General features: G+C 32.2%; 1 protein-coding gene across 4 annotated transcripts in view; it reads left to right on the top strand.

The window, feature by feature from the left end:
• LOC117170621 (retinoblastoma-like protein 1) overlaps nt 1-9618 on the top strand; it is a 48103-nt gene extending 38485 nt beyond the window's left edge. For all 4 annotated transcript variants that reach the window (XM_033357516.1, XM_033357518.1, XM_033357519.1 and 1 more), the window contains exon 9: nt 7641-9618. In XM_033357516.1, the coding sequence (XP_033213407.1) occupies nt 7641-7832 (192 nt within the window). In that variant the 3' untranslated portion in view covers nt 7833-9618. The remainder of the gene's footprint in view (nt 1-7640) is intronic.
• Nucleotides 9619-20465: the final 10847 nt, after the last annotated feature.

Here is a 20465-nt window from a genome sequence, read left to right as displayed (position 1 = left end):
TGTACTTATAGGGTGTGAGACTAATCGACTTTTATGAAGATTAATCGACGTAAAATTAAACTAATGATAATGTCTAAATGCATATAAAATTGACAGTATGATGATAAGTAGCATTGCTGTGATAAAACTGGCTCCACTTCTACAAACTAGGTTTTCGTAAGATATCTTGAATCGGATGTGATTTGGGAATCTAAACAAGTCCATGTCTGAAAAGAAGAAAATTTAATGTTTTTTTGTAGGTAAATGAATCCTAATTCTGTTTAGGGGCCGTGCATACATTAAGTCATCCTTTTTGGTTGAAAATTCAATTGTTTTCTTGAAAATTCGTTTTTTGACTTAAAAATTCATATTTTTTTTTGTAATAATTTCATCTTTCTTGTTTAAAACTGGAAATATTTGATTAAAACTTTATCCTTATGATTAAAAACTAATATGTTTCGGTTTCAAATTAACTTTTATGTTGAAAATTCACAATTTCGGGTTTGAAAATTTGTATTTTCACCTCAAAAATGCAGTAATTTTTCAGTTAAATATTCGTAATTTCAGTTGTTGTATTTTTTGTTAGAAAATTGCGTTTTTTTTTATAAAAATGCAACTATTTGGCGGAAAATTAGTCTTTTTTTAGTTGAGGATTCAAATATTTTATTAACAATTTCAATTTTTTTATAAATTTAACTGTTGTTGGTTAAAGTTTCATAATCTTAGGTGAAAATTCATCTCTTTTGCTTAAAATAAAACTACTTTGCTAAAAATTAGTTTTTTTTTTGTTTAACGTTTATTTTTTCATTGATAATTTAACTATTTGGTTGAAAATGCACTGTTTTTGATTTAATGTTAAATATTTGGTTAAAATTTGAAATACGCTTTTTTGGTTTAAAACGATACTTCTTTGTGGAAATATTTTTTTGGTTAAAATTAATTTTTTAAACTGGAAATTTAACTATTTGACAGAAAATTAAACTGTTAAGTTGAAAATTAATTTTTCTAGTTAAGGATTCTAGTATTTTGTTGAAAATTCGTATACTTCATAGACATTTAACTGTTTCTTCATCATTTATTTTTTATTAAAGGCTCATAATCTTTGTTGAAAATTTATATTCTGGGTTAAAACTCAATTTTTTAACTGAAAATTTAACTATTTGGTTAACAATCGAATTGTTTGGTTGAAAAATAAATTGTTTTAATTGAGAATTTAAGTATTTTAATTGAAAATTCAACGTTTTAGGTAGAAAATTCAACTCTGTTGAGAGTTGGACTACTTTCTTTAAAATTCAGTTTGTTGGTTAAAGATACATAATGTTACTTTTAGTTGAAAATTTATTTATTTTAGTAAAAAAAAATTTTAATTAGTTTTTCAACTGAATATTTAACTGTTTGTTTTAAAATTAATTTTTCTAAGTTGAGAATTCAAGAATGTCGTTGAAAATTCGTATTTTTTGAATGAATTTAACTGTTTCTAATTTAAAACAAAATCTTTTTTTGTTTGTAATATCAAATATTAGATTTTTCGTTAAAAAATCATCTTCTTAGATTTTAAATTCAACTTTTTGGTTGAAAGTCGAACTACTTTCTTCAAAATTCATCGTTTCGGTTGAAGATTCTTAATCTTAGTTGAAAATTCATCGTTTGTTAAAGATTGAACTATTTTATTAAAAAATCTTATTTTGGTGAAAAATTAATTTTTTATTAAATTATAATTTAAAATCTTCTTTGGCTGAAATATCAACTATTGCGTTTTTTGTAAAAAATTGATATTCTTTGATTGAAAATTCCACTCTTTGGTTGAAAGTTAAACTACTTTCTTCATAATTCATCTCTTCTGTTGAAAATTTATATTATGTGTTAAAACTCAATTTTTTAAATGAAATTTAACTATTTGGTTAAAAATTTAACTGTTTGGTTGAAACCTAATTTGTTTTAGTTGAGAATTCAAGTATTTTGTGGAAAATTCAACTTGCTGGTTGAAAGTTGAACTAATTTCTTTAAAATTCATTTTATTTGTAAAAGATTCGTATTCTTACAATTAGTTCAAAATTAATTTCTTTTGTTGAAAAATCTTCTTTTTTTTCATTAATTTTTTAAACTGAATATTCAACTGTTTGTTTTTCAAATTACTTTTTTTTAGTTGAGAATTTAAGTATTTCGTTGAAAATTCGTATTTTTTGAATGAATTTAACTGTTTCTAATTTAAAACTTAAAAGATCGAACTAGCTGTTCGAAATAGACGAGTGTTCCTCAATATAGTTGATTTTGCTACCCAAAAAAAGATGACTTTTTAGGAAAATGTAGATAAAATCAACAAAAGTAAAAAATTAATCTGGAAAATTCCGGGTTTTCTTTTAAACTCTAAGGTACTTCTTGGTGTTAAAAAATCTGGGCTATAGATCCTGGTTTTCCTAGTCAGTGACCACCCGACTTGAAGTTGTACATTTCTTTAATTTTTTGTCACTTAAAATATGTGGTTGACTTTCTTTTTCGAATTCAAATATTTAGGGGTTAATGTTGATAATCCAACGATTTTTCGATCGCACCTGGTGCGATAATTCGGAAAAAAAAGAACCTGAAAACAATGATGAGGAGAGTGGAGCTGAAAGGTAAACATAGAAACATAACCTACAATTTCTTGAGGTATTGGCAGATTTGCTTAATCTGGCATTAAATTGAACCAGCTATGGATAATAATTATAGCACAAATATAAAAAATGTACAAACGGATTTTAAGGTGAAACACTGGACAGTTAAAAACACACGAAACTGACTCATTTATCTGTCAGATTGTATCTGTCACAAAATTGCTTGCTTCGGGATCGAATAGTAAAATGCCAACAATCTCAATTCTAATTTCTAAATCTGCCTGAGTTAAAGCCGATATCAGGTTGTGTGCGTGCGATATACCTACGATGGTCACGCGACGCACACATGTTAAGGGTTGAGGGCCACTTTCATTTACCTCATGTCGGTCATTGTCGGTGATGCAGTTTCTTTGCACACCGACCGAGTCCTGGAATCAATCGTGGATTTAAAACCGATATATATATATATCTATATCAATCAACTGATATTTCTAATACATTCTAACTCTCTATTTCTCTCTGATAACTCCACAAAAAAAATATTTCTAAATGTTTGATACATGCATATACCAGTGACATATGATTAAATGACAAATTGCAAAGACTAGTCAAGTAATTGGGACTGGATCGGTCCTCATGTGGGTGTCCACTAGTAATTTCGATGCTCTAAACTAAGAGATTCAAAGGAATTAAAGAGAATTTAATTGCTTTATAAAAATTCAGAGAATTCAAAGTAACTCAAGTTTTATTAAAAATATTTCAATAAATTATAGGAATTGAATAGTTTCATGAGAGTTCAAGGAATTCAGAAGAGTTTAAGCATTTCTGAAAAATTCGAAGAAAAAAAAGAATTTCTTGTTTTCAGAATAATTAAAAAATTTCAAAATAAATCAAATTATATCCTGAATATTTCAAGAGAATCCTGAAATGTCTTTAAAAGAATTCAAAAGATTACAAGAGAAGTATAAGAAATGAAGATAATCCTGCAGAATTCAACAGGCTGAAGGAATTTACAATAATTTAACCTAAACTCTAAAGATTTTAACAGACTTAAAAAAAGTGTTATAAGATTCAAAAGATTTCAATTGAATTCAAATACTTCTACAGAGGTCTGTAGAAAAAAAGTGTGCATCATAATACAGTAGTAGTTAAGCCGTGGACTAGTTTTAATGAATTTGGAAATAGCGGAAAGGAATTTCATGTTTTCAGATCAGTTCACAAAGTTAAGCCTCCGTTTACAGACTTCTTTTCCCCACCTTCCGTTTATAGATAGGGCCTTTTACGTTCTATTCAGTTTTTGAACTGGCTTCTATTCTTGTTAAAAAATTAATTATTTTGCAACAAATACATTTTTAAAAAATCGTCGCAGGGTTTGAAAGCTTAGACTATGACCTTAGAAAAAAATATAGGCCCATTGCTCATATAAATACCTAAAAATTGCAAATAAACCTAAACCATTAATGTTCACTAACCGTTGAAAACATTAACGCGGTTTAAATACAGGGTCTTTTAGGTCACTATACGCACTTTCACCGTGTACCACTTAAAGGTTGTCTGACGAACTGCAGTGTCACTCACAGGACCTGGCCCTATTACTACCTAGATTTTTTAGAGGTGGGAACTGAACTTCCATATTTTCCCAAAGATGAGACATTCCAGTTTTAAAAATCGTTTGTGTCTTAAAATCCCCTATCTGTAAATGGAGGGTTAAAAATAAATTAACGGCATGTGATACTTAGAAAATGATCGATTGTGCCAGTTTTATGTTCCCCCGTATTTTTTCCTACAACAATAAATATTTTGTCTTAAAAATTTAGGACATGATAGCGAACATGCTAATGGACGTCCCCGCACACTTTTTTGTGTGGGTTAAGTAAAAAACTTTAATTTTGATAAATTTGACGTGTGTGTATTTCGAGGTTATGTGTGATAATTCTATCCCATAATTATTCTTGAATGCTATCGACAGCATCGGTACGACATAAAAAAGACCCTAACCTCACAATAGTGCACATGCATACAATTTTTATTTAGCACAATACATTTTTTTTGTATTATCCCTCAAAAGAGTCCGGAGACGTCCGCCATGATATTTTATAGCATCTAAATTTATCAATATATCAATTTCAGTTTCGATAGAATTTAATGAATAGTCACATCCAAATAATTATTCATTAGAAACTTAATAATTTCTCTTTTGGTAAATGTCGGCATTATATCGACACGTCCATTCAATGCCGCTCCATGTCGTGTTTGGTTGCTATTTCACCTTAGGTCCTATGCTTATACATAGGACTTTAAAGTTATACAGCGACCAAATGCAACGTGGAACGGTATGCAATAGACCAGTGGTCGGCACGCTCTTGCCCTGGGCAGGGTAGCTTGCCCTGGCTGCCCTGTGACCTGTTCTCAGGACAGTACCTGCGAGCTTGGCCAGACCAACCCTTTCCTCAGGGGTCCTTTGTTAGAAAATGGAACAAAAATGTGAGATTAAAAAATTCGTAATTTTGCGATCAGTGACTTAAAAGTAATATATTTGGAATCTACGTATAGTTCCGATTCCAAATACATGTAATTTGTCTATAAAGGTTGAAAATTTGAGAAGTATTTAGTATTAAATTGACTGTCAATCTGATGTTTCTTGATTATAAACTCCTTCAAATTTTTAACTTTTGTAGGCAAGTAATATATCATTGGAATCGGAAAAATTCGTATATGCTGATAATGCTATTTTCAAATCGCTAATTGAAAAATTAAAAGTTTAAAAATTTCCTTACTTTGACATTCCTGTGGGCAAAAGACCCTTGCTGGAGTAAGCTCACTTACAATAAGGTACATGAATAGACCGAAAAGTAGTAGAAAAAATTAATTCGGTTGGAGCCTGACCATACCTGAAAATTAAGCAAAAAGATTTCCGACCACTGCAATAGACGCATATATATGCAGTATAATAAAATTCAACATAAAAAAGTTATCGAAAAGAAAAAGTATATACTGTAATACTTGCTAAGATTTCGAAGCAAAGTAAGCATTGGAAAACAAGTCAAAAGTACAGCGAAACACCAGATGTGCGTGTGTAGACGGCGGCTCGCGCAACTCAGTTAGAGGGGCTGATGTCGAGTTCCGGAAAGGTCAGGGAAACACAGCGGGTGGTGCCTTCTCCCTCCATGCTACTACATTCTACGCAACCAGCATAGGTAAACTTCCGGTTTCATTCGTGTTCTTTCTACTCATTGCAATCCTACTGAGCAGTATAGCAGAAATGTATGTAGCCATTGTACCCTCTGCTCCTCGCAACCCGTTTTCAAAACTGAACTGACGTCATCTGTGTCGGGCAGTGAACTATTTCTGTACCCCTCACGGCCTCTTGGCCCGCCCATCTTAGTTCGTGACGGTTCGCTTTTCCCTATGGGAGTTGACTTAGTCTGCACGCAACTTAACGCTAGCCGTCGAACGGCAAAAGCTCTTTAAGGGTCATTATTGACTAAAATCAAATTTGAACACAAGAGTGGAAGGCTGGAGGATATTTTACGCTACTTGACAGTACTGCTCTGTAACCAGTTGTGTCAAGGTGTGCTTGTGGCGAAAAAGAGCAATTCCTTATCGATAAAATTTTGACATTCCAATTCGGACTTATAACTTTATTTGAGTTCTTTCGCAAAGTTTCACGCAAGTGAATTAATTGAGCAGCTAGAGGAGAGCCTTTTTCAAATTGGCCCATGCATAATAATAATGAAATATTATTTAACCAAATGTTATCTCGATAAAGTAAAGTAAATATGGAAATTAGCTATATGTGAAGTGCGGCGAAGAAAGGGGGCTCACTCTAAAAAAATTGAAATCGACGTTTTTACACTTTTCGATAGTTTTTTAGTTACTCATTTTAATAGAACCATCGAAAAAAATTCCAGCGTTACTGTTGCTAATAATTGAGTTGTTGGGTACCCAGGGCTGATTTACGGTGGGGCAACCGGGGCGAATATACCGGGGCCCCCACACGATAAGGGCCTCCATAAAACGTGGATAAAAAATTCTATAGCAATAAAATTTTCCATTTTTTACGAAATTAATGATCAATTAAGTATATATCCAAACATTATATAAACAGGAAGAGGTTATGGAACACATGACCTTAAACTACAGTTAATACGAATTGTCCTTTACCCATCAGTCAGTCAAACTGTAAGAATTAAAGGAAAAGAAATAGAAGATTCAATAGGAAAAGCAAAAGGAACTGGAATATGTTGAAGAGATTCGTGAACTGATTAAATTTTGATAAATTTTAATAAAGACAATTTTATTATTTCTTGCGATCTAAAAATTTTATTTGAACTTTGTTAAAAAGTTCAGAGTTTTTTTATATTACTATTATTTTGAAATGTAATCTCAATCTTTGCCTAAATAGTTCTACTATAAGTGCTCTGAAAGTAATAGCAAACAAAAAAAATATGGTTATGAGCACAGAATACTTTTTTTCACTTTGACAAAATTATTATTGAAAATTCCTTTGAATTCAATAAAACTTGTTGATGAACTATTATCACTGCATTATAATTTGTTACAATTCAATTTAATTGGCTGAATTACAAAAAAGTAGACCTGGAATGTTTTCAAAATTATATCTGGAAAACCTGGAAAAGTCATGGAATTTTCTAATCAGACTTTTGTAGTAACCCTGTTTGAAGTCGTCAGAAACTTCACGAACCAATTTTCTCCGTGTATAAACCCGCTAGGTTGGAAAGATGAGGCACTGGGGTATTTTTGAAATTGGAACTTCGAAAAACCTCTTTTCAGAGAAAGTTTGATTAAAGTTGGCGACTACCAAAAGCGTTCGTGTTATATATTTGCTTCAAATATCAAATTGACGCAGTTCCGGGCACTTTCAGGACATAAAAGTGTAATGTTAGCAGATAGAACATAGATTGAAGTATGTTTTCTCATCGAAAACCCAAAAAATATATTTTTTTATCCTTGTTCCTCGCAATTGCATGAGGTCTTGACTATTTTCAATTTTTTATCCGGTATTTGTTTTCTTAAAATAACATCAGTCTCTTTTTCTACTTCCAGGACTTGGAGGCAATTAACAAAATGGTAATATCTGTTGACGCAAGGAAATCCGTTGGAAAACGTCTTCTTTCCGACGACACGGATGTAGATATGACACTGGATCACCAACTTTCCACAAAAAAAGTGATGACAACTTTCGTAGCCCGGAAGCTAGAAAATATATTAGACGATCGTCGCATACAAAATCAATAGAATCATGGCAATATAATGTACTTTGAAGCTGAGTATTCTTTAAATGATCGGTACTGTCCATACAAAGTCAACTGAAATTTAGGCTATAAAAGATGCGAAAGTTCACATCGTAACTTAAGTAAATGAAGCCAAGGGAGTGCGTAAGTCTATAGACGTGAATTATTTTTTACTGACTTAAAATCGTTAATAATACACACTAAGAATAGTAGATTTAACTAATCTTTGCATGAAATTTGTTTTTCTTTTTAATTTGATAAAATATTTTGAAATCCTAAAGAAGCACCCTAATAATTCAAACGTAATTTAAGTTGATAATTTTCGATTGTGACCTTATACTAGAAATGATTTTGTAAATTAAACATTGGTTTTGGTGATTGACATAATCGCGATTTTTAATATAAAATAATTAACAATTTAAAGTGACGTTTATTAAAAACGACTTTAAAAGAGATATTATAAATGTTTAACGAAATAGTTTCTGCCTTTCTCGCTTGCCGTTTCTGATTATAAATCGAATCAAAATGGAATACGAAGAATCAGGAGCCAATTTACATAAACTAAATTTCTTACAGTGTGACTGGTTTCTTTAAAGTTTTGTTATAGTACATAAAATATGTATCAGAGAGAAAAATTATCAGAGTATAATATCATACACACACACACGCGCGCGCGCGTAGCTGTAAGTAACCATCGAAATTTGAATACAAAAGTATGTGTATGTTAACTTTTAATATTCCCCAAAATGTCTTTCCTTTTATCTTTACTGCATGAAAGATCATTGATTAACAGTTTTACTAATCTATGTAAAGTTATCCTGACAGAAAAACGGCAGTTTAATTTGATCGAGAATATAAGTATTCAAACAGACAAGTTTCATTGAAACTGAACAAGAATTCAAATTTACTAATTTGAAAACATTAAAATTTTATAAGACTTTAGATCTGATAGCGTTTGAATTTCAAAAGAACAACGATTTTTTATTTACCTTGAATACATAGAATTTTCGTTTAATATCTCGATTGCTTTCACTGATAATTTTTAGTAAATTTTTTGTCATAGTATATTGTGTTGAAATTTCAGAATATTTCAAAAATTATCCAAAATACTTTTTTGTTTATTCTTTCTCAAAAGTAGTTATCGAAACAAAGATTTCTGGACAATGACGACCTGGTAAGAATCTTGAATTCTTTATTCAGTCAAATAATAATTTGAACGTAGTTCAATAGAGATTTTCAAATGAGCACATGCAAATGCGATTCGGGTGATATAGAATTATTATAAATTTTGTTTTAGGGCTAGGTTCAAGTGTTAAATTAATCTTCAAATTAATTTATAGATATTAAAACATAGCCGGTAACTGCAGAATTATAATATTCAAAGGAACCGAGTCTGTACACTATGTCGTGCGTTTACATGAGCAATAAAAGGAGTTGAAATTTACATTTCATAACAATTAGTTTTAAGCATCTCCAAATTAGATTTGATAAAGTCCGTTGATCTCATAATTATTTTGTCCTTTATTGCTAGGTAATTCACGCATAGCGGAGGTCAAAAGAAATAGTAAGTTCGTTGAGGTCTTGCATTTGTAATCGACTGCTCGTTGTGTGTACCTTAGGTTTATTACTTCGAATATTCGCTTTACTTGCGAATACTAATTGTTATATAATTGTGATTCTGTGTCGGTGCAAGATGCGCCTTTAAAGTTTTTATCAGGATATGAGTTATTATTAATTTGTACATAGCGTCTTAACTTCAGAATATAGAAATAAACTAAACATTATTTGCACCTTTGTTCATTTTAAATTATATTCCATAGTTTCGAATCCCATAAATATTTAATGTTACTTATCTATAAGCCATTGTTTCTTCGTGAAATGAAAAATTATTTTCTAATTAATTCTCGTTAGAAACTAAATTTAATTAATACAACATTGGTCTTAAAAAAACAGCTATTTTTGGCAAAATTGATGAACTTCACAATACAATCATCCTTGAAATTTCTATTTTACTTTTAAACTTTTTACAAATGATTCTTAATGATATAGAAATAACAGCAATTGAACAAAGGAAACGTAATATACAATGCCCTGCAAAAAAAAATCGAATGAAAAAGTATTAACATTTTATGCAATACAATTCTTCTTTTTGCAAGCTTCGCATTACATTTTACTAACTGGCGTTAGTCGTAGACTGTTCAGAAACTTTTTAATGTGGCCCATGGAATTAAAAAATAATTTTGTATTAGAAGAATTCAAAGGTATTTAACCCTTACTTGACATACTTCTGCGGAGTGACGTATGCGACACAATGGGGTGCATAGCACCACAGCAACAAAAATGGTAATTACAAATAAATTATTGTTTATTTCAACTTGACAATTTTTTTAGCACTTCTTATGATTTTACATTTTTAAATTATATAGTTTATATGGCCATTTGACGTGATAAAAAAAAAACTAAAAATTAAAGCACTCAAATTGGAACTCTTGAATTTTAAATTGAAGTTCTAAAATTTTTTAATTAAAAAATGTTATATTCGAATGCTCAATAATTTCCCCGTATAACAATTGAAAGTAGTAACACTTTCTAATTAAGAAAGTTTTAATGAAGTGCAGATAAAGTCTAAATTTAGAATTTTTAACTTTGATAAATTATAGAGTTCAAAGATTCAGATTCAATTCCAAAAATATAAATCCACTTTATCACTTTCAATGCTCTGAATTAAAGAATCAAACAACTTTAACATTTTATTCAAAATATTCTTGTAATCAGCATCTTTAATATTTCCTAGACATTTTTGTTGAACTTTTTTTTGAAACTTTGCCATGTCGCTCGCTCCTTGTTTAACATTCTTTTTTTGAAATTCTTTATCCTGCACAGGTTCCCATTTGCGAGGGCCATCAACGACTCCTTCATTAATCTTCCCTGGCGGACCGAAGGAACCGAAAGGAGCCTCTACAAAGTGCCCTTAAAGACCCCACTGAGTCCCTCTTTGGTTCCTTCTTAAAAAACTAAAAAAAAAAACAAGATCAACTTTTAAATTGTTGAAATTCGGATTCTACGTTAAAATTTGCATTAGAAACTCACGGAGTAATCGCGATACTTTTTCTTGCAGCGTTAAAAACTTTAAAATATAAAATACCTGTCATTTACATTGGCCGAAGGCGGCTTCATTTATATATTTTTTAGTAACAGTTAATAAGCATTCCGTCGGTAACTTTAAGAATTTTGTCTGGATGCTAGCGCTACGCAGTGGAAACCTCGGACAACAATGCTGGGATGCAAGTGAGAGCAGTCAAGCTGTATCCTTGAGGTTACGAGACGAGATATCAGGACTAAAGGTAAAGGATTTGTTTAAATTCTCATTTTTCATATTATTCTTATCGGAGAAGGTATTAAATTCGATATATGAATGATTACATATATTTATTTACATTTATTTGCCAATTTTGAATTTTGTTTTTAAATTTCGCGCGCAATATACTACGTGAGCCAGTGGTGTCAGAACGCGGACATCTCTGGTATGCGCAGTATGCTGGGGGCGGTACCTCTCTCAGTAGCCAATGGGAAGTTGGCGGTAACTTTTAAATAGGGATATAAGTACTTTATTATTTTTCAGCAGAATTCAAATTGAAATTAATTTTTTGCGGCTGGAAAATTGGGGTATTACTCAGGGTTTAAATAATAATAATACATAATTGTTATAATATAACATCTCAAATGAAAAATTGATTAAAGATTGTGTCTGCAGGTACAATAAAATTCGTGATGTGTTGTCTGCTAAAACAAAAAACAATCTACTCCATGTATCGCATTTACATTAGTCAAATTATCGTTAAATACTTATAAATAATCACAATTACTCTTGCATATCGGTTATATAAAATATTTGTCTTTTATCAAGCATCATTATTTTATTTTCCTTATTGTAATTCTGCTGAAAAATAAAAAAGTGCAAATTTGCGTATTTAAAAGTTCCCGCCAACTTCACATTGGCTACTGAAATAGGTGCCGCCTCCAGCGTACTGCGCATGTCACAGATATCCGCGTTCTGACACCACTGACTTGAGCTATTATGGATGCGCTTGAAGTCACTTTCAGCAGAAGGCAATGGCATTTTTAAAAATTTTTAACGCTGCAAGAAAAAGTATTGCGATTACTCCGTCAGTTTCTGATGCAAATTTGAATGTAGGGGTCTTTAAGGGTCCTTTGTAGAGGCACTTTTCGGTTCCTTCGATCCGCCAGGGTGCACACTAGGATGGTTTAGAAATTTCTTTTCGATCTACAGGGTAAGGTACCTCCCCCCCTCCATAGTTTTCATTTTCCTCGGAAATAAATGCGTAATTTTTTGTCGAAATTCAAATATTGACACGTGCCGCCAGGCACTTCAAAATACCATTTGACTAACATGGGGAAATTTTAGATTTTCGAAAAATTGAATTCTTGCTCCAGGGTTTCATCGAAACGTGCCAAGTTTTTGAGGGATTGAAAAGGATTGTATACGAAATAAAGCTATACTAATAACTTTAATTCTAAATCTACCCTTGCCCCCCCCCCTCCCAGCGCCGTAAATATGATCCAAAAATAAAAAAATTATAACTATAATAAAGTATATTTAATTCTTTAAACAACTTTTATTCGTTCGAGCAGTTTTAAACATTCTTCATTATAGTTATAATTTTTTTATTTTTGGGTCATGTTTGCGGAGCTGGGGGGGGGGGGGCAAGGGTGGATTTAGAATTAAAGTTATTAGTATAGCTTTATTTCGTATACAATCCTCTTCAATCTCTCAAAAACTTGGCACGTTTCGATGAAACCCTGGAGCATGAGTTCAATTTTTCGAAAATCTAAAATTTCCCCATGTCAGTCAAATGGTATTTTGAAGTGCCTGGTGGCACGGTCAATCTTTAAATTTCGAAAAAAATTATTTTAAAATTATTTCGTCGGGAGTGGCTGCTAATCTGGAAAATTGCACCTGCTCCCAGCGAAATCGCGGTAAAATTTCAGCCACAACCACGCCTCACGACCGTGAGATACGTGGTTACAGTCTATAACGGAATCAATACGACGACCCAGCAAAAGCCTCGTGCACCCTAAGAACACGGAGCGACCTAAGGACCACCGCCTTCCGTATTTTTTCCGCAAGTGTTTTAGCATATTGTTGACACGCAGGGATGCTTTTTAAGCCATTAGCGAGTGAAAGCTTGGCACCTCCAAGAGCGCCGATGATAAGGACGATTAGTTTAACAGAATATTCCGGGTACAATCGTTGCAACTCCCTTATAAGGTCTCGATACCTTTCTTTCTTTTCATTCTCCTTGGCTATGATGTTTTTGTCAGCTGGTACCGAAAATTCGATAACGGACATGGTTCGCTTCTCGAAGTCAAGAGGAACCATGTCAGGCCTCGAGTGAGCAACAGAAACAATTGCCGAGAATATAAAGTTCCAGTATATGCGTCACTTCCCATTTTCGACAATTGAGTCGATTTCCCTAGGAGAATTTAGAGGAGCGATATTAGGGTTAATGTCGTAAGAGTGACAGAGATGGTAATAAAGCACTCTTAGTGCCGCATTGTGCCTTTGAATATAGGTCGTTCCCGCCTGAGTTGGACAACTAGATAGTATGTGAGCTAAATGCTCGGGGTGTGCATGGCCCGCCCTGCAGCTATCATCAGGAATGTCTTGGCTCAAAATGTGCCGACGTATGTTAAGGTGGAAATGACACCGTCTTGGCATGCAAAAATGAAACCCTCCGTACCAGACTTCAATCCGGGCGATTTAAGGAAAGCAAACGTTAGCTCACAGGGCATTGCCTGATCCTTCACATTTCTGTAGAAGATACCGTGCATCCTCCTATCGAGGAGCTGTTCACGAAACTTTTTCTCTTGTGATTTCTTAATCCGGGCTTTCAGGAGTGAGTACTTGAGATAGATAAGATTTGATGCATTTTGCTCACCCCTAATACTGAAGTTAAGTCCGAGTGTTTCAGCAACCTCCTCCGCTGCTTTGTACAGAAACGCTCCTTTGCCCACTTCTTCGTGATTCCTGGCCATTTTAAGAAGAGGGTCTCTTCCATTTGTAACTCTATGTGCTGTACATGGAATAATCCTGTTTTGAAGACATTCAAGACTCAATATTCCGCGACCACCTTGACGGCGTGAGATGTACAGTCGCGGAACGGAAGACTTAAGATGCATGCTTTTGTTCATGTGCATAACCATTCTTGTCCCGATATGAAGGGATCTGAGCTCGTTCTTCGTCCATGGAACTACTTCAAATGAATAGAGTACTAGCAGTACGGCAAGCATGTTCGTTGCAGATAATTTGTTCCTCGCCGACAGTTCGGAAGACCAAATCTGCCGGATGAGACGTTTGTATCTGCTTCGGAGAGTATCCTTTATAGACGTCAAATCCTGAATGCGGCTCTGTGGCACGCCCAGGTATGTATAAGTCTCTCCAGCGCAAAGGTGTCGTATAGCGCTTCTATCAACGAGCTCAGGATCTTCAGGGATTCCATTAAGTTTTCCTCGCTTCAAATAAACCTTGGTGCATTTTTCTAACCCAAATTCCATTTCGATTTTCTTAGTATATTGTTTGACATTCCCTAGAGCTAGATGTAGTTGCTTTTTGTTTTTAGCATAGATCTTAAGATCGTCCATGTAAAGTACATGAGTGACGGTGTACTTTCGATCTGCAGGTTTGCCGCACAAGTACTCGTCGGAATGGCGAAGTGCTAGAGATAGTTGCAATAATGTAAGGCAAAAGAGGAGTGGGCTCATGGTGTCGCCCTGAAAGGCACCTCTCTGAAAGGTGACCTTGTTAGTTGTCACACGATTTTTTCCAGATGAGATAATAAATCCGGTTTTCCAAAGCGGCATCAATCTCTCTATGCACCTAACTATTTGCGGATGAACCTTTAAGATTTCCAAAAGACAGATGATAAGTCTATGGGAGGTCGAATCGAAAGCTTTCCGATAATCAATCCAGGCCATCGATAGGTCACGCTGGTAGAATGCTGCATCTTTGCAGATACATCTATCGATGAGCAGGTTCTCCCGACATCCCGCTACGCGTTTCTTTGAGCCTCGTTGTTCATACATTTCTTGTCACACCGGTTCAATTGCCCGAACAATCCTATCATTTAGGATAGCTGTAAATATCTTATAAAGTGTGTTCAGACAAGTGATTGGCCTGTAATTCTTCGGGTCAGCTAAGTTGCCTATTTTCGGCAGGAGTATTATGCGCTCTTCCACCAATCACTTCGGAATCGGCTCTTCCGACTTTAAATATGAGGTCAAAATACGGGCCAAATGCTGATGGGTTGAAGAAAATTCTTCCAGCAGAAGGTTTTGATACAATTGGGTCCCGGTGCGGAATAGTTCTTCAACCCTCTTAATACTTTTTTCACCTTCTCGGTAGTCATGGGTGGGCATTCTTTATCAGGTGTTATGAGGGCATCACATAGCTCCTTGAAGCTATTTATATTTTCTGAGTCTTCGTCCAGTCTATGCTGCACTTCGTAGACTTCTCTCCAAAATTCTTCGACCTCCTCTGGTTTGGGTGGGTGTTCGGCAGTAACTGGAGGGTCTTAGAAGAGTCGAGATGGGTCAGAGAGAAACTGTTGATTTTCTCTGACCCACCTCTCCCTTCGTTCTAGACTTCTCTTAGCGTCAGATAGTATCCGTATTCTCTCAACAATATGCTGCCTGATGGTCAGCAGCTTTGACTTGTTAAGTGTGTGATAAAATTCCTGCCAGATGTGATGTAGTCAATCACAAACTGAATGCGGGACGCGTACTGTCTTGCCCAGCCTATCTTTATGGCAAGTTGATGCATATGTTGATGACCTTGGTGTTAATGTTTCTCCGGGTCGTAAGGCATCGCTCTTTCTCTATCGGATGCCTCCCCGCGTTTGGTCTTAGTGTCGCCTCTCTTTCCCTGTTGCCGGCTTGTTCTAGCTGTGGTAGAGTAGGCGTTCCGCTTACATAGCCCCCTTTTCGGAGTAGTTCAGCATGGTTTCGCAGACGTTGCTGCGAAAAGTGCGATAGCTCCGGGTGTTTCTCGCACCACAGTGCATGCAGCCGTGCCATGTAACCCCATTCAGGGGCCACACTCGCATCATAGCACTCCAGCAAGTCGTGATTCAGTGGCTTCGTCCAGCCAAAGGTCGCGAGATCCCGCCGATCCATCGCATTGAATCCATTTTCATTGTCTCCCCCAGCTCTAGATTGGTCGGCATTGTGGGCCGACCCATTGTCGGGAGCCCTGCGCGTTCTGTTGTTTTGAACCGCACTTACTGCAACTATGTTTGGTGTTGTCATTGTTGTTCCCACGAGCAGTGATCCCAGATCTGAAACGAGACGTGGTCCAATACTATGACACGTCTATGTTCGTGTGAATATGGTAGGAGACGATATAAATTCCGGCGTGCGCGCGCAACCCATTTCTCCTCTTCTGAATTTGAAAAATCGAAGGTGCACGATTGCCGGTCGGAACACTTCGGCGGTTCTATTTATATCTCTATCTGCTTTGAAATAAAATGAAGAGATTGGGATTTTAATATTTCCAGATTTCGCTGCTGGGCTGGCGATTCTCATGATTTGAATACTTTGTGCGCCTCTTTATAGGCGTGTATTTTGAGGTTACGTTACTTCAAGTATAAAATATAAATTATTTAAATATTAATACTATTATATATATTAATGATAATATTATAATTATGTTATATTATAATAGTCTTATTTAAATCTTGATCCGCATTTAAAAGACATTAAAGAAATTGGTGATTTTGGAATTCATCTCGTTTGAATAAAAACTCAATTATTTGATTGAAAAATTAATTATTTTGTTGAAAATGTAACTATTTTGTAAAAAAGTCCTCTTTTCTATCGAAAGTTCAACTACTCTGTTAAAAGTTTTATTTCTTTCATTTTAAGGTTCATGTCTTTCGTTGAAAATACATTATTGAAACTGACAATTAATCTATAACATTTTTGGTTAAAAAATCATGTATTTTGTTAACAATTCGTCTTTATTCGTCGAAATTAAATTGCTTTATGGAAAATTTATACATTTTGATTAAAAATTACATTTTTCGGTTGAATTAACAACTGTAAATATTTGTTGGTTGCGAAAGTCGTTTTGTTGTAAATGCAACTATATTGTTAAAAATTAAAATCATAAGTTTTGGGTGGAAAATTCTAGTATTCACTTAAATTTGAACTACTTAGCAAAAAAATTAATTTTTTCTTATCAAGGATTCATAATTATAGTTGAAAATTCAACTATTTGCCTTTAAATTAGGTTAAAAATTCAGCTTTATCGTAGATAATACTCTTTTTGACTTTGAAATTGAAGAATTTATTAAAATTAAATTGACCTTTATTAGTAGAAATTTAATCTTTTTGGTGGAAAATGTATCATTTTTGGTCAAAAATGCAATTGTTTGGTTAAAATATGAGCTGTACATCTTCTTAGGTTTACGACTCGATTGTTTCACTAAGAGTTGAACTACTTTGTAAAAAAATACGTTTTTTTTAAACAAGGTTTTATAATTATGGTTGAAAAATTAACTATTTGGTTGAAAGTTTAACTCTTTGATTGAAAACTCATATTTTTGGCTTAAGAAATTCAACTTTTTAAAAAATAATTCGTCTTTTTGACTTTAAGATTAAATAATTTCGTTGAAAATTTGTGTATTTTGTTTAAATTTTTTTTGTAGATAATTAGTTTTCTTGGTCGAAAATTCATCTGATTGGTTGACAATTCAAAAAATTTTCTATTGAAAATAAATTTTTTCAGTTAAAAATTATTTATCTTCATCTGAAAATGTAACTATTATAGGATTAATTAAAAATTAATCGTATATATATATATATATATAGGTTAAGTTTGAAAATCGTTTTTTTTTATAGAACATTAATCTTCTTGGTTAGAAATTCACCTTTTCCTTTGAAAATTTAACAATTTTGTTGAAAATTCATTTTTTTTCCTTGTTCAATTCAATTCTTTATCCCAGCTTTTATCTAGAAATTGAACTATTCCAGTTTTGGTTAAATTTTATCCTGTAAATTGTATTAGTTAAAACACCAATTATTTGTTAGAAAATTAATTAATTTGTTTTCGATTATGACTTGAAATATTATTTCAGTCGCAAAATTTTTATTTTTAACCCATTCAATTTGAAATTTTTTAATTAGAGAAAGAAAATTTCGTTAATTATCAGCAATATTTGACCGCTCATTTAAAACAATTCATTACAAACAACAGTTAGCACCTATACAAATTTGAACAGAATGGTTTGCATTAGAAAGCCTTGAATTGTTAAATTTGTAATGAGCTAAATTTTCATTTTTAAGGCTGCAATTTTAATTCAAAAAATGATTCAGAATTAATTTAAACTTAAAATAATTTCAAATAATTTGAAACACGATTCAGACTTTTGCAGATTAAAAAAAAAGCTTTTTGAGAATTGTACAGTATTTAAAAAGAATTACAAAAATTGTTGTGATTGCTAAGAACATTGAAAATGTTTTTTAGTTTGACAAATAAATTTTAAGTGAGTATTTGAAAACATTTTAAAAATTAAAAAAAAAGAATCCGGAAGATTTTAAGGAAATTATTTTATTTTGCAGTTTTTTTTCAGGTCAAAAAACGAATTATCTCCAAAAAGTTGATTTTTTTCAGCGAAAAATATGAGTTTTCAATCAAAGAGTTAAACTTTCAACCAAATAGTTAAATTCTTAACCATAATTATAAAACCTTGTTGAAAAAAACAGTATTTTTTTACAAAGTAATTCAACTCTTAGTGAAATAATCGACTTTTAAGCCCAAGAAGATGCAGAGTTCATATTTCAACCAACAAACAATTGTATTTTTGACTAAAAATTATACATTTTCAACCAAAAAGATTAAATTTCTACTAAACAAGGTCAATTTCCAACAAAATATATGAACTTTCAACAAAATTATTTAATTTTAAAGTCAAGAAGAGTTTCATTTACAAAAAAGCTGAATTTTTAACCGAATAATATGATTTTTCAACCAAAACTTTAATTGTCGACCAAATAGTTTAACTTTCACTTACAGTTGAAGTACTTAGTAAAAAAATTAATTTTTTTTTATTAAGGATTAATAATTATAGCTGAAAAGTCAACTATTTGCCACCAAATTAAATTTTTTATTAAAAATTTTACCTTTTCGTTAAAATTGCATCTTTGGGCGTTAAAAGTCAACAGTTTGATAGAAAGTTAAACTATTTGGTCGACAATTAAAATTTTGGTTGAAAATCATATTTTTGGGTTAAAAATTCAGCTTTTTTGTAGTTGATACTATTTTTGACTTTAAAATTAAATAATCTTGTTGAAAGTTCATATATTTTGTTGGATTGACATTGTTTGTAGAAATTTAATCTTTTTGGTTGAAAATGTATCATTTTTGGTCAAAAATGCAATTGCTTGGTTGAAATATGAACTGTACATCTTCTTGGGCTTAAAAGTCGATTATTTCACTAAGAGTTGAATTATTTTGTAAAAAAATACTCTTTTTTCAACAAGGTTTTATAATTAGGGTTAAACATTTAACTATTTGGTTGAAAGTTTAACTCTTTGATTGAAAACTCATATTTTTCGCTGAAAAAAATCAACTTTTTGTAGATAATTCGTTTTTTTGACTAAAAATTAAATAATTTCGTTGAAAATTCATGTATTTTGTTTGAAATTTATCTTTTTTTGTAGATCATTAATTTTCTTTGTCGAAAATTCATGATATTGGTTGAGAATTTAACTACTTTATTGAAAATTTATTTATTGATTAAAATTTTTTTTTTATCTGAAAATGTAACTAATCTAGGATTGATTAAAAATTAATCGTTTTTATCTGGAAATTGAACTATTCAATTTTTGTTTGAAACTTTATCCTGTACATTGTATTAGTTAAAACACTAATTATTTGGTAGAAAGTTAATTCAATTTGTTAAAAAGTTAACTTTTGGGTTGAAAATTGAAATATTTTATTAATTAGATTTTTTTCCTAAAATTAAAAAAACTGCAAAATAAAAAAATTTCCTTGAAATCTTCCGGATTCTTTTTTTTTTAATTTTTAAAATGTTTTCAAATACTTACTTAATATTTATTTGTCAAAATAAAAAATCGTTTTCAATGTTATTAGCAATCACAACAATTTTTGTTATGCGTTTTAAATACTGTACAATTCTCAAAAAGCTTATTTTTTTTAAATCTGTAAAAGTCTAAATCGTGTTTTAAATTGTTTAAAATAAGTTTAAGTTTTAAATTAATTCTGAATATTTTTTTGAATTAAGACTGTAGCGTTTAAAATGAAAATTTAGCTCATTACAAATTTAACAATTCAAGGCTTTCTATTTCGAACCATTCTGTTCAAATTTGTATAGGCTTTAAGTTGTTTGTATTGGATTGTTTAAAATGAACGGTCAAATATTGCTGATAATTAACGAAATTTTCTTTTTTTAATTAAAAAATTTCAAATTGAATGGGTTAAATATAAAATTTTTTTAGTCTTATATCTAGTTCCTTATTTCTATTTCCTGCGATAGCGCAATTTAAGACTTGTTAGCAAGCGAGTGAGCGAGCGAACGAAAGCGAGAGTGCAAGCGAG

This window comes from Belonocnema kinseyi, chromosome 4, assembly GCF_010883055.1.
Source record: "Belonocnema kinseyi isolate 2016_QV_RU_SX_M_011 chromosome 4, B_treatae_v1, whole genome shotgun sequence".
In the NCBI taxonomy this organism is placed as follows: Eukaryota; Metazoa; Arthropoda; class Insecta; order Hymenoptera; family Cynipidae; genus Belonocnema; species Belonocnema kinseyi.
Note: the sequence above shows the minus strand (reverse complement) of the source record. Positions and strands in the feature narration are given on the sequence as shown.